This window comes from Sinohyriopsis cumingii, chromosome 9, assembly GCF_028554795.1.
Source record: "Sinohyriopsis cumingii isolate HCF-2022 chromosome 9, ASM2855479v2, whole genome shotgun sequence".
In the NCBI taxonomy this organism is placed as follows: Eukaryota; Metazoa; Mollusca; class Bivalvia; order Unionida; family Unionidae; genus Sinohyriopsis; species Sinohyriopsis cumingii.
This window is the reverse complement of record NC_142969.1, coordinates 54,870,094-54,884,831: the sequence shown is the minus strand read 5'-3', so window position 1 is coordinate 54,884,831 and position 14,738 is coordinate 54,870,094. Positions and strand designations below refer to the sequence as shown.

General features: G+C 36.2%; 1 protein-coding gene across 3 annotated transcripts in view; it reads left to right on the top strand.

Moving 5' to 3' along the window:
• LOC149791848 (TBC1 domain family member 5-like) overlaps window positions 1-14,738 on the top strand; it is a 151,261-nt gene that overhangs the window by 122,303 nt on the left and 14,220 nt on the right. For all 3 annotated transcript variants that reach the window (XM_089970356.1, XM_089970357.1, XM_089970355.1), the window contains 3 exons: window positions 351-604; window positions 3,817-3,916; window positions 12,846-12,925. In XM_089970356.1, the coding sequence (XP_089826482.1) occupies window positions 351-604; window positions 3,817-3,916; window positions 12,846-12,925 (434 nt within the window). The remainder of the gene's footprint in view (window positions 1-350; window positions 605-3,816; window positions 3,917-12,845; window positions 12,926-14,738) is intronic.

Sequence of the window (14,738 nt, the reverse complement as noted above, 5' to 3'; positions counted from 1 at the left end):
TTGCTTAAAATATTAATGAAATCTGAATAAACGCACACAAGTTTAATATGATTTTTTTAATTACTTTCAAGTACAGCAATTGACATGTTGAACATGTGACAAATAATAGTAAAAATAGGGACATATTGAGCATATGAAATTCGAGTCAAGGCTTGACAATAGGGCCATGTTAAGCATATGAAATCTGAGTCAAGGCTTGTGGAATTCTAGTATGTGCTTGTGAATTGTTTTATTATTAGCACAGTGCTTGTGTCTGAAAATATTTTCTTTGAGTACTGGAGCTTATATATTAGTTATATTAAACAAAAGACATGCAATTTATATGATATGGAAGCTTTTGCTGTTTTCAGGAAGTCCAGGTGGAATAATTCCAGGAAGTGTTCCCCAACACAAACGAGGATCTACAGCCAGTCTTTCCAAAGTTGAAGACACCATGTTTAGATCAGTTCCCTCAAGTGGAAGTCTAACTACTGGGAATGTAAGATCAGTTGTATCAACCCCAGCTGGATATAGCCCTGATGATATCTCGGAGTCCACCAGTCCACCAAGATATGCCACATTGCCTATGAAAGGCAAGTTCAAGGCCAGGAAGATAACTCAGGCAGTATGTATAAACTTGAATTACACATAGGTTTCATGAAAGAAAAAAAAAACTAAAGATGCCATATTTATATATTATTCTTTTCTGTACTGAATTTGTTTACAAATATTTGGTCATAAATTTAGAAAGTTTAAGTATTTGAACATCTTAATTTGATACATTTTATTGTTGATATGTTATTCTTTACCATGAATCATAATTGTGAAAACACTGGTATAACTTTCAGACCTAGTCAAATGATAATTCTATAATTTTAGGAGTTTAGGAAGGTCATTGTTGTTCATTACCACATACACCCACTTATATGTTGAGGCCAACTACAAACTGCAAAGACCTAGATCTGCCATTGCATAATGCAATGGCAGATCTGGGTCTGTGCAGATGTTTTTAGGTGTAATCAGTAGTACCCAATACAAAGACCCTATTCTGCTGGTGCATTATGCAATAGCTGATCAAGGTCTGTGTTGTTTGCAGTTGGATTCAACTTTTATCCTCGGTATATGTGGCAGATTCTTCCTTTAATTTGCATAACATAAATGCAGCTGGAGGAAATATTGGTTTGCCTGCATCATTACATTTTAGCTACCAAAATTTCAGAATGGATGTAAACTTGAGAATGGGTTGTTTTGATGTTAACTTTGAGAATTATATAAGACTTGTACATTTGTCTCCAACCCATTAGATTACAGGATAGTCTAATTCAGTCAAACTTCTCACATTGCAGTGTCAAATCATGTAAGGGTCCTGTTGCAAACATTTTTCTCATAACATCATAAAATGAGGCTTTTAGAAAAATTGGAAAAGGAATTTAATTGGTTGATTAGATGAAATGGGATCTGACATAATTTTTACTATGAGCTGTTGCCTCATTTCAGGTATCAATTAACGTTTTCATTATATGATTGAGATGTTCTTCCTTTGTAAGCATCTTTGGTAATTTATATTCTTTCAAGGTTTTAGTATAATTTTGGTATGAAGATTAAAATATGTATAAGAAAATTTGAGGTAGGTAGAGATGTCTTTGTAGTTTCACCTCTACAGTGCTTTACCAAAGCACCTCATACTGGTAACAAAGAGATCCTATTATGGTGGTAATTATGTGTAGTATTGCAAGAATCTGGTTGAACAGTACTAATTAGAAAATAGTTGAATGCATGTATCAATCTCTGGCAGTAATGGCCACTTTGGCAACAGTGCTATCAAAAACAAGATTTGTGATTTTTGCTTTGAGAAAGTCATTTACATGTAATATAATTTATAGAAATAGTGTCCTGCATTAACACTTGACTGGACATTGGTGTCACTTTTCCAGAATGGGGTCATCATTAGACTTAAGATTCTGTGTTAGTGTTAGAGCATTTTGTTCAGTTGTTTATAACTTAGATATAATAGGGGTATAAATACTTCATAGCAGATAAGAAGAGTACATGTACATTATAGCAGATACAGGAGGGTACATGTACATTATAGCAGATACAGGAGGGTACATGTACATCACAGCAGACACAGGAGTGGTATATGTACATAGCAGATACAATACTGGTACATGTACATCATAACAGATACAGGAGTGGTATATGAACATAGCAGATACAGGAGGGTACATGTACCACATAGCAGACACAGGAGTTGTATATGTACATAGCAGATACAGTACTGATACATGTACATTATAGCAGATACAAGAGGGTACATGTACCACATAGCAGACACAGGAGTTGTATATGTACATAGCAGATACAGTACTGGTACATGTACATTATAGCAGATACAAGAGGGTACATGTACCACATAGCAGACACAGGAGTTGTATATGTACATAGCAGATACAGTACTGGTACATGTACATTATAGCAGATACAAGAGGGTACATGTACATTATAGCAGATACAAGAGGGTACATGTACCACATAGCAGACACAGGAGTGGTATATGTACATAGCAGATACAGTACTGGTACATGTACTTCATAGATACCAGAGTGGTACATGGACATCATGGACAGATAAAGTAGGGGTACATGTACAAATGGGATATCAGATACAGCATGGTATATGTTATAGCAGATACATTATGATGGTAATATGTACATCATACCAGATACATTAGAAATACATGTACATCATACCAGATACATTATGGTACATGTACATGTGCAGATGACAGAGCTAAAATGGCACAATTGTCAAAGCAAACAATATTATCCTGCTTTGGGGATGGGGTTGAGGGTTAGACATTTCTAGCACATAAAGTGCTGTCTGAATCTTTTCTTTGTCCCTTTGGAATTTTGGGTCCCCCAAATATGGAGGTAAGAGGGATGTGGTGTCTCCAGCCCTTTGCATCCGATGTGTAGCACTGTTACATGTACATCATAGCAGATACAGTAGGGGTACATGTACATCATAGCAGATACAGTAGGGGTACATGTACATCATAGCAGATACAGTAGGGGTTACATGCACATCATAGCAGATACAGTTTGGTACATGTACATCATAGCAGATACAGTAGGGGTACATGCACATCATATCAGATACAGTTTGGTACATAAACATAGCAGATACAGTTTGGTACATGTACATCATAGCAGATACAGTAGGGGTACATGTACATCATAACAGATACAGTAGGGGTACATATGCATCATAGCAGATACAGTTTGGTACATGTACATCGGAGCAGATAAAGTCGGGTTTCATGAACATTGTAGCAGATACAATAGGAGTACATGTACATCAAAGCAAATACAGTAGGGGTACATATAGATCATAGCAGATATGGTAATAGTTCGTGAAGATAATAGCAGATACAGTAGGGATACATTTACATCATAGTAGTTGCAGTAGGGACATGTGTGCATCATCTTGTAGTTCAACTTTAGCTAGAAGTACTGTGGGTACTGAATGGCAGGGTATTTGTCAGTCATACAGAATCAGCAAACTAGAGATTTTAAATCTCTTACAGTAGTCTGCTTTTGTAAAAGCAATGCTTACTGTACAGTTCAGAATGGTGTGGTATTGCATTATGATGCCATCTATATGATGCAGGCATATACGTTCGAATTACCATGTTACATTATGTTAGGCAGTGAGCTGCTCTGTGAACAAAAGAATTTGTACGAATTTAATGTATTGAATCACTTGTTAGTCAGAAATTTAAGGACTTAAATTTCTGAGATCATGATAACAGTATGGTCCAATTGAATTTAATTTCAGGAGAAAGAGGTACAGCAGCAACTTGCAGTGGTCAAGAGTCAGATACATGACAAAGAAGCCATGTGTCGATACTGTGCTAGCAAACTGGATGTCCACATAGGTAAGTATAGTATCAGAGAATTAATTTTCTTGTCAACAGGAATTGGTTTTTCCAGGTTTTGCCATTCACTCGGTAAATCTATCTTACCCTTGGGGTAATAAATTGACTTGCCATCTCTGTGACTTATTTATTTCATGTTATTGATGCATATATTATAATTCACAAATTGCACACAGACTTAGTATATTCTACTGTTTCTTCTTCAAATATGTTACCCAGTCATACTACTTAGGAGAACTACTACTACCTTGCAAATCGAAGTTATTGGCCCACCTAGGGGGCAGTTAAAGTTATCTCCCTTTGATAACAGGATTGGCACCAAATCCTGTGAAATCATCAGTTACTACTGGAGTGGAAGACAAGCTCTCAATATGGATATAACTGCAGGGAGCCTGGAAGAGTGTATGTGTATTATGAATGGATAAGTATTATCAATAAAACATATTTTACTAGAAACAATTGGTTCTTTTTTTGATGCCTTACCCAACTAAAATACTTCTGGAGAATAGGTAAGAAGTAGAAGATACACTCCCTTACCTAGAAGAGACCATCTTTGGTCCCCTAAGGTATGTGAGACAGCATCTAGATAACCCAACTGGAAAACAGACTCCATATGTCAGAGAGCAGCTTCAAAAGGAAAGTTTCCTTCCCACAAATCCAGCCTGGGAAGGTATCCTTCTGTTCTATGGGTGAAGGTTCCTCCATATTGAAATTGAGCCTTTTAGGATGAAAGATCTCCAATCAGAACTGGAGAAATGTACTTGGATCTCCATCCCATGGCATGGATAATTACAGTTAGGGATGCTTATGTGCAATTTTTACAGTTAGATGCTGATATGCAGTTTTTGTGTTGACTGTCCTAACTTGATGAGATGATATGCAAAGCAGATTTATTTGTATGGGTTTACTCCAATATGTGTAACAGATAGCCCACTGAATTCAGGATGAAAGTGTCCATGTTGGCATATCATCCTATCCTTCTTACAAAGGCAAAATGAGGCATGATCTCCCGCAATGCAATTGCTCAGTCTTCCTGAATACCAATTTAGAGCTTGCACTGGGTCCTGTAGATGACTTTGAGATGAAGTGTCCAGAGTAGACAGGAAATATTTGTAATATCTGATTACCCATGAGCGGTACTTCATGAATGATACTGATTCGTCTTGTTTGAACTGCATGTAGATGGGTTCGCCAATAGAAAATAATAGCTTTTTGCTGAAAGTTTTAGCCTGGGAGGGCTGGATTTGCATGGTGGTAGTAGTTCTCATAAAGTATTATGATTGGGTAATTATTATCAAAGAAATGTATTTTACTTGAAAAAAAGGTGTTGTCGGAATTATAATGCGTAGGTAGTGTGAGACAAAAGACATTTTTTTCCCCTATATGGACAAGATTTGAATTTTTATGTTTAAGAAGAGTTTTAGAAGCGACTTGGTAGAACTTGTCCTTGAGACAAATATTATTCCTCTGAGTTACATTTACCTATCCTGCTTACATACAGGACAAGAAAGTAAAATATTATGATGGCCACATGGTCTTCTTGGGTTTACTTTATACCAAGAAATTTTTCTACAAACTTGTATTTGTGCCTCAGTAATGTATAATGGTTTTGTAACATGATATTTGTGCTTCAGATGTAGTAAAATTACATTAGTGTGATATTAACGTTTGCAATTTTTTCTTGTTTTTACTCAGATGACTCTAGATAGCAAAAATAAAGATAGTATTCAAACACTGCAGGTGTTTCTGACTTGTAATCCCAATACACCTCTCCCTCGATAACTCACGCACAACGGGGTCCACAAACATAGACTGCACTATTAGCAAGGCGCAAGTTACAGAGGGACCTCCAAAAATTGAAAAGATTCACTTTGACGTTGAGAAAAACATGGGGGGGGGCAGCATTAGGGAACTGGGCTGTTTAGTGATTGAATCCTCATTTTACAATCACGTCGATAATAAATTTTAATAATGTGCTTTTTCTAATGAAGTTGTTTGTTATTCTGTTTAAATAACATTTTCTTTTCTCTCAAAATATCCAACATATGAAAGATCGTTCCAACTGGTTTGAACAACCATCACGTGTACGTGAAAATTCTGTGTCTTACGTCACTGCTTTTTGTTTTCTTGATGAGTCTGGTTCCCGTAGTGGTATTTAATAGAATCTTGCCAAATCGGTTGTCCACAAATTTGGGAACTAGACTACCTGTTGATATACCACCAAACAAGATTCCTTTTTTTTCAAAAACACGCGACATTTATTTCATGACACGTCTATGTCGGACCTCAATTATTTATTGTTCAATTAGTACAATCTTAATGTCGTGATTTCATTGGAAGTAATAATGAAATTTCTTATCATCCCTGAGGATATCTCTAAATGCCAGTTCAAGAATTCTCTGAAACTCGCTTGCCCACAATGGTCCGTATCTGTGAAATCAAGTTCTTTATTTTACGAAGTATTCTTTTCGCTTTGCTGCCTTGTCATCTTTGATCACAGTTATGAAAGAGTCAGTTAATTTAAGGTAGTTTCTGTTACATACACAATGACATTTATTACAGTGTTCGATTGATCAAATGAAGTGAGTTCACCCGACATACGACCGAGGCCGCTAAATTTTAAGTTAGTCTGATTTTTGTGCATATTAACTTTTCTTTTATTCCACCTCCTTTTTTTTTATTCAAAAGACATAATTAACATGATAATATAAAGGAGGCCAGCTTTTAATTCAATACAACAATACAACTAATACTTCTGCAAGTCAGTTATCAAAACATGGTCGACACTTAATTAGGTTCTCAGAGAAACGCTTGCGGACATAGCTGTTACGGTAGATTGACGCATTTTACGTTTAATTACAAGAGGACACATTGCATTTATGATGATTACACTTAAAAGGAACTAAAAGATGGAACTAGAACACAAATTTCAATTGATAAAAAAATTATTTAATTTGTATTTATTTATTAAAGTACTGCCTCCACTTGGCATGACATTTTCATTGATCGAAATTTCCTTACATATTGTTAATTGCAGTGTACTAGGAATGTTGTTTGGAAAGAAAATGTAAAAATTTGTATGAGTTATTTTTAAATTTGATATTTCATAGTGTTGATTAAAATTTCCAGGTCCTATCTACCGTTTTCAACGATAAAACGAGCGATACATCAGAGTTTCCGTTACCAATTTTGAGCATGATTTTCTTCAGGTTCAGCAAATAGGGATAAATTTTTGGGGTATTTACATGTTTAAAAAATGGGATCCATGCCTGACACCGCGTTATAAGTGGGTTCGCGAGTTATCAGGGCGCGATTTATCAAGGGAGTGGTGAATTTAGAATTGTCACATATGCAGGTGAATTCATTATATCAATATCATTACAAAAAAGAATGAACATTTGGAAAAAGTTATTTTACTTTTTCCCCATTAAATGTAGTCATTAGACTTTGATTAAGGTAAAAAAAATATAGACAGATGAAAGTAGCAAGAGACAGACAGGACAGGACAGGACAGACAAACAAATGACATAGAAAAAATGCATTCTATCACTGATAAGTAATGCGTGAATCACAGTCAAGCAGAATTTCATGTTCTGAGTAGCTACACTGGCAGTTAGACATAAGATGAGATACAGTGACAGTTAGATGTCAGATGAGATACAGTGACAGACATCAGAGTAGCTACACTGGCAAATTACACATCAGAGTAGCTATGCTGGCAGTTAGATACCAGAGTAGCTACACTGGCATTTATACATCAGATGAGATACAGTGGCAGTTACACATTAGATGAGCTACACTGGCAGTTAGATATCATTTGAGATACACAGGCAATTAGGCATCAGATAAGCTTCACTAGCAATTAGATATCCGATGAGCCACAATAGTAACTACACTTTAGAGTAGCTACATTGGCAATGACACATCAGATCACTTAAACTGGCAATTAAACATCAAAGTAACTACACTGGAAATTACTGCTCAGGTGACCTAGTGGTTAGAGCATCCGCTTCTGAAGTGGGAGGTTGTGGGTTCGAACCCCGGCTGAGTCATACCAAAGACTTACAAAAATGGTACTAACAGCTGCCTCGCTAGACACTCAGCATTAAGAGGCTAGTGTTAGGACTGGTCAGCCTGGTGTCAGGATAATGTGACTGGGTGGGACATTATGCTGCATGTCTGCAGATTGATGCCTCAGTGCTAGACATTACTGTAAAGCTGTCTCACTGCAGACATCGTAGTGATATTATTTAATTTTTTTAAAAGCTACATTAAAAATCCTAATCACACACACACACACACACAATGGCAATTACACATCAGATCATGTAAACTGGCAATTACACATAAGAGTAACTACACTAGCAATTACACATCAGAGTAACTACACTGGCAATTAGACATCTGATGAGCTACAGTGGTAATAACACATTAGAGTAGCTACACTGGCAATAACACATCAAATAATCAAATCTGGCAGTTACACATCATATGAGCTACACAGGCAATCATACATCAGACTAGCTACACTGGCAGTTAAACATCAGATATGCTACACTGGCAGGTAGACATGAGATGAGATACACTGGCAATTGGACATCAGAGCAGCTACAATAGCATTTTGACATATGTTGAAATGCAATGTTAATTACACATCAGATAAGCTATACTGGCAATTACACATCACAGTAGCTACACTGGCAATTACACATCACAGTAGCTACACTGGCAGTTGCACTTCATAGTAGCTACACTGGCAATTGCACATCATAGTAGCTACACTGGCAGTTGCACCTCAGAGTAGCTACATTGCACATCATATGAGCTACACTGGCAATTAACATCAGAGTAGCTACACTGGCAATTACATATCACAGTAGCTACATGCAATTACACAGCACAGTAGCTACACTGGCAGTTGTACATTATAGTAGCTACACTGACAATTGCACATCATAGCTACACTGGCAATTGCACATCAGAGTAGCTACATTGGCAATTACACATCACATGAGCTACACTGGCAAAACATCATAGTAGCTACACTGGCAATTGCACATCACAGTAGCTACACTGGCAATTGCACATCACAGTAGCTACACTGGCAATTGCACATCACAGTAGCTACACTGGCAACTGCACATTACAGTAGCTACACTGGCAGTTGCACATCACAGTAGCTACACTGTCAATTGCACATCAGAGGAGATACACTGCCAATTACACATCACAGTAGCCACACTGGCAATAACATATCAGTGGAATTGCTTGGCAGTACACATAATATGAGCTAAACTGGCAATTACACATCATAGTAGCTATTCAGTCAGTTACACATCAGAGTAGCTACACTGGCAATTAGACATGAGATGAGCTACAATGGCAATTGGATGTCAGATTAGCTACACTGGTAATTAAGCATCTGATGAGGTACAATGGTAATTACACATCAGATAAGCTACCCTGGCAATTAGACATCAGATAAATTACATTGCCAATAAGACATCAGAGTAGCTATCCTGGCAATTACACATCAGGTGAGCTACACTGGCAGTTTGATATCAGATGAACCATTTAAATCTTGTAGCACTTTTGCATATGCATGTGAGGGTGAAATAATAACTCAAAAAGTCATCAGTTTAACCAGTAAGAGTGCTGCTAGCTTTAAAGTCATACAGTGCAACGAATTCATTCTAGACGGCCCATTTTCTGGATAGAATCATTGTCTCTTGATATGTGTGGATGATCAGAGTTTTACTGTACAGTCATAAAAGCTGGATTGCCTTGCTGTGTTTAATCAGCAGGGATGATTCCAGCAATAAAATTATGGGGCCTCCATCCCTGTAATTGAGAATTTTTCACCATGAAACAAATATTTTGGGGTATATTTAACACATAAGCTCTTGGTTTCAACCTTCCAAGCCTCATCACTCGTAATTTTTGTGGTAATTTATTTTCAGATGTCTCTTTATTGTAGATAAAAGGGTAATATTATAAACTAATATTACTGTTATAAAATTTGTTCTTGTTTGTAGAGAAGTTACCTTTTAAATAGTAGTTTTATTAGAAGTTGCTACAGTAGTCTTCTTGGTATAAAATTGTTGTTTGCTATAAAAAGTCCTTAACATTAAAAAAAATGAATATGTTTATCCATGTTACATAATATAAATTTAGCCTGCATAATAATACCTCTGTTGCTGACAGGTGCGTTTTGGAATAAAGGTGCCCTATAATCAAATGGCACCAGTACAATAGTTTGATTTCAGATTAAAGTTATGTCTTTTAAAGGATAGAAATCTTTGCAGCATGCTTATCAAGCAAACACATGTCAACAAGCTAGAATATTGAACACTATTGAAAAATGTATTCTATTTTCAAAAAAAATAATGTATGAAACAAATTGTCAGAAAACATGATTTGGTTCATTAAAACTAAAGTAGTGGAAAGTCATTTATCATTTCACACTAGAGCAGGAGGCATACCTTGCCATATTAATCTCAGGTTATGTGTTAAATATAAGCAATTCAAAGTACAAACTGTGCATAGTGACCATTACCTATCGCCTATCCAAACAGTAAGCAAAATTTCTTATTATGGAAGTAATACATATATAATCAGCTTTTCAATAATGCACATATGTTGGAGGATCCCAATACTTAGAGGATCTATGCGAATGGACAGTTCAGGTGAAACAGTCACCTTCAAGTCTGTCATTTCACCTAAACAGGATCTATGCGAAGGGGCAATTCATGTGAAACAGTCACCTTCAAGTCTGTCATTTCACCTAAACAGGATCTATGCAAATGGGCAATTCAGGTGAAACAGTCACCTTCAAGTCTGTCATTTCACCTAAACAGGATCTATGCGAATGGGCAATTCAGGTGAAATAGTCACCTTCAAGTCTGTCATTTCACCTAAACAGGATCTATGCGAATGAGCAATTCAGGTGAAAGAGTCACCTTCAAGTCATTTCACCTAAACAGGATCTATGCGAATGGGTAATTCAGGTGAAACAGTCACCTTCGAGTCTGTCATTTCGCCTAAACAGGATCTATACGAAGGGGCAATTCAGGTGAAACAGTCACCTTCGAGTCTGTCATTTCACCTAAACAGGAGCTATGCAAATGGGCAGTTCAGGTGAAACAGTCATCTTCAAGTCTGTCATTTCACCTAAACAGGATCTATGTGAATGGGCAATTCAGTTGAAACAGTCATACCTTAGAGTCTGTCATTTCACCCAAATAGACCCAAAAGGTGAAGTTCACTTGGCCTCAGATTGCTTTCATAACATTAACCCTATTCCTTTTTGTTTCCACACAGTGCATTAATAATAAAAGTAAAATGTTGGCTTTTGTGTCAGTATTACCTTTAGTATGGAATGTGTAAAGATAGAGGGAAGTTTTCCATTCTTTTGTTAATTTAGGTGCAAATTTGATGATCATAAATACAGAAATTGCATTGCTACAGAACTTTGAAAAACTTTATTTTTGTTGCTAGAAAATTATGGCAGAGTGGGCACATCAAGGTCCATTACTAATGAAAGTAATCATTGCATCCAATATTTTATGATATAAAAATATGAAAAGAGAGGACTTCCGCTATGGAAGATGTTGCTGGTTTCCAACTGTAACCAAATGTTGAGGTTGCGGTTTTGTATTGTAGAACAACTGTGGTGGAACAAAACAAGAAAAGTTAATTTTTTTATATAAACTTTCATTAGCATTTCATCATCATTTTTAATTATCTGACATGACAAACATTAGTCTGAAGTGAGTATTTTGAACTTGCTATACTCCCGTCTCCCTATTTTTGCCAACATTGCCTGTTCTGGCAAGGGAGGTAACTTTGTCCAGCATGAACACTGATTTATTATGATTGATTACAAGCAAAGCCAAGCTTTTGTATGATTAAGATGACTTCTGTTAAGGAAACTGGTAAAATTATAGTTTGGATGTAGTTACACATGTAAAGGATATCAATAGAATGATGGAAAAATGATATTAAGTATATTTTCCTTCTATGACTTTGGTTTAATATTGGCAGGTGTGTTGTGTCCTCAGATTACCATATTTGCTGGCCTATAAGTCAATACATTTTTGTTAGAAAATCCAGGCTTTGTCCTGATTGACCTATATATGGGTTGTTGTGTAATTTTTTAAAAAAGATCTCCAAATGTATGAAAAATAATGTGTACAAAATATTTCATTTTGAGGCAGTGATGGTATAAGAAAAATATAGGACCCCACATTGAGAAGGATTTTGAAGTATTTTTGTGATCGTCAGTATTAAATTAACTTATATTAGATCTAATTGTGCTAAAGAATCATGCACTAGTAATTATTCATTGCCTAAATTGTTTACATATATGTGCATTAGAAGAGGCAAGTTACAAAATGAATAACCGGGACAAAAGCAGTATTCCATCACATTTTTCTTCTTACACCTTGTGATCAAACAAAATATGCTCTGATATGATAGAGAGACAGAGAGGTAGGTTTCAGGACAGTTGTAAACTATATTGTTTCCACTATAGCTAATATACTGTAAATGTAGATGAAAGATGGAAATTTTTAAAAAATTTGGCTGATTCTACTTATACCCCGTGTAGACTTGAAAGCTGGCAAATACAGTATTAAGGAAACGACAATGACTTAGTAATTGGACTGAAGGACTCACAATCAGTGGTTTACTGCTTCTGGTCCTGCCCACACCAATCTGGTTGGGCTGCCATGATGTATCTCAGGGCATTTTACTTACATTGCATCTTCATGAAATAGTTTCATATACTGATGTGTCACTGATTGCCAATTGATCAGTGTTTGAAGATACAATAAATGCTATATAGTCAGCCATAATCATTTTAAAATGATGGGTGTCTGTAATTTTCATATTTATTTACTATGGCTTGTTTTTTTGTTTTCTTATTCAGAGAGATTGCAGGCAGAGCTTCTTCATCAAAATTTTGAAAGAGAGGATGAAATTTTTGTAGCCATTGCTGGTATAAAACAGGTAAAATACAAAACAAATCAAGATAAATGAAAGAGTCGGAGAGACACACAGGCTGACAATCAGACAGAATGAGGGAGACTCAGAAGTATAGTATTATGATGCATTTACAGTGTGGATAGGATGTTAGATAGAGTCAGCCATAGATCAAACCACTTTTCAGTAGGTTAGTCATATAGTACTATTCAAAAAAGTCTACAAGTCAAGCCTTGATTCAGTTGGTTTTCCTTAAGTCATAAGAAATTCTGTAAATAGGATTATATATAAATTTACTATAGGATTAAATGCTCATGGCTTGTTATTTATTTAAGTGTAATTTTTAATTAATCAGCCATCTTGACAATGCTGTTACTATTACTCCTCCTGAACAGGTTGTCATCTCAGTATGGGGTGTAACAAAAAGACTTCTTAAGACGTGTATATGGTCCTAAATATAAAGTGTGCAGATTTGACACACAACATGGTGCCCTGACAGCCATCTTGAAAACATTGGTGTTGTCAGTCTGACATCCAATGTGGCCACCACAGCAGCCATCTTGAAAATCCTATTTTTATATCTCCTAAATGGATGATCATATCAACTTATAAGTAGTTCATCCTGAATGAAATGATGCTGATATATCTCTCAAAATGGCTGTCACAGTATCCATTATCAAATTTTATGACCACTTCTTGAAATATACATACAGTTGTCCTGTATGCTCTAACCTCCATGGCAGCCATCATGAAAATTTTAGGCTACTACTCCTGAATGATTGTTGTATTGCAGAGTTTTTACTCAAACATGATAACATTGTGCAGCTGGTCTTAAATGAAATTGGTGCTGATCTGACATCCAACATGGCAGCCATAGTGAAAATCTCCAAAGTCCTATTACTATGAAACAAATGGTTGTATTGACTAATATGAAAACCCACTTGCAGTATGTAATTAGTCTTGAATGAAAATGGTACAGATCTGACCATCAGCATGTGCATACTGTTGTGAAAAGTTTGTCAAGTGGATGTCCTTGACCTTTGGGTAAATTTAGTCTGCATGTATTTTTGTACTTAACAGAGCTTATGAACACAGTGACTTATTTGTATACGAATGAATTTTTACCAGACTTTTGTATTTAATTGTTTTTCATTAAACAAGTAAACAAGGCGATAACACTCTGTCATTGATTAAGGGTCAAAGGTTGTGACTTGTTTGGTTTGATGGCCAATGTGGCCATCTTAAAGATCTTCCAGTCACCATTTATGATGAATCAACATGGCGTTTTGACTGAAATTCTTATGTTGTCTATTTGACCTTGAATAAAAATTGTGCTGCTCAGACATCCATATGCTTTATCACTACTCCTCCTGACCTAAGAGTTGTATTGACACAAGGTTTTCTCCAGAGGACTTCTTATGATGTCTAGTTTGCCCTAAATGAAAATGGTGCTGCTTGCGCATCCAGTATGGCTGCTCTGGTGGCCATCTTGAACATATTGTTAGCATTACTCCTTCTGAACGTATTTCCACATCAATGCGGGGTTTTACTACAAGGCTTTTTGCAACATCTGGTTGATCATGGATGAAAATTGTTCCAATCTGGCCTCCAATATGGCTGCCCTAGTGGCAGCTTTGACAATATTATCACCCTTTCTCCTAGACAGCTGGTCATATCAACATTGTGCGTTTAGTAAAAGACTGCTTATAATGTTAGGTTGGTTCTAAATGGAAAGTATGCTAATCTGATATCCAGAATGGCCACCATGGTAGCCATCTTGAAAATCTTCTTGTTGTTCCAAAACAGAAAGTCATATCAGCATTACCAGAAGACTTTTTAT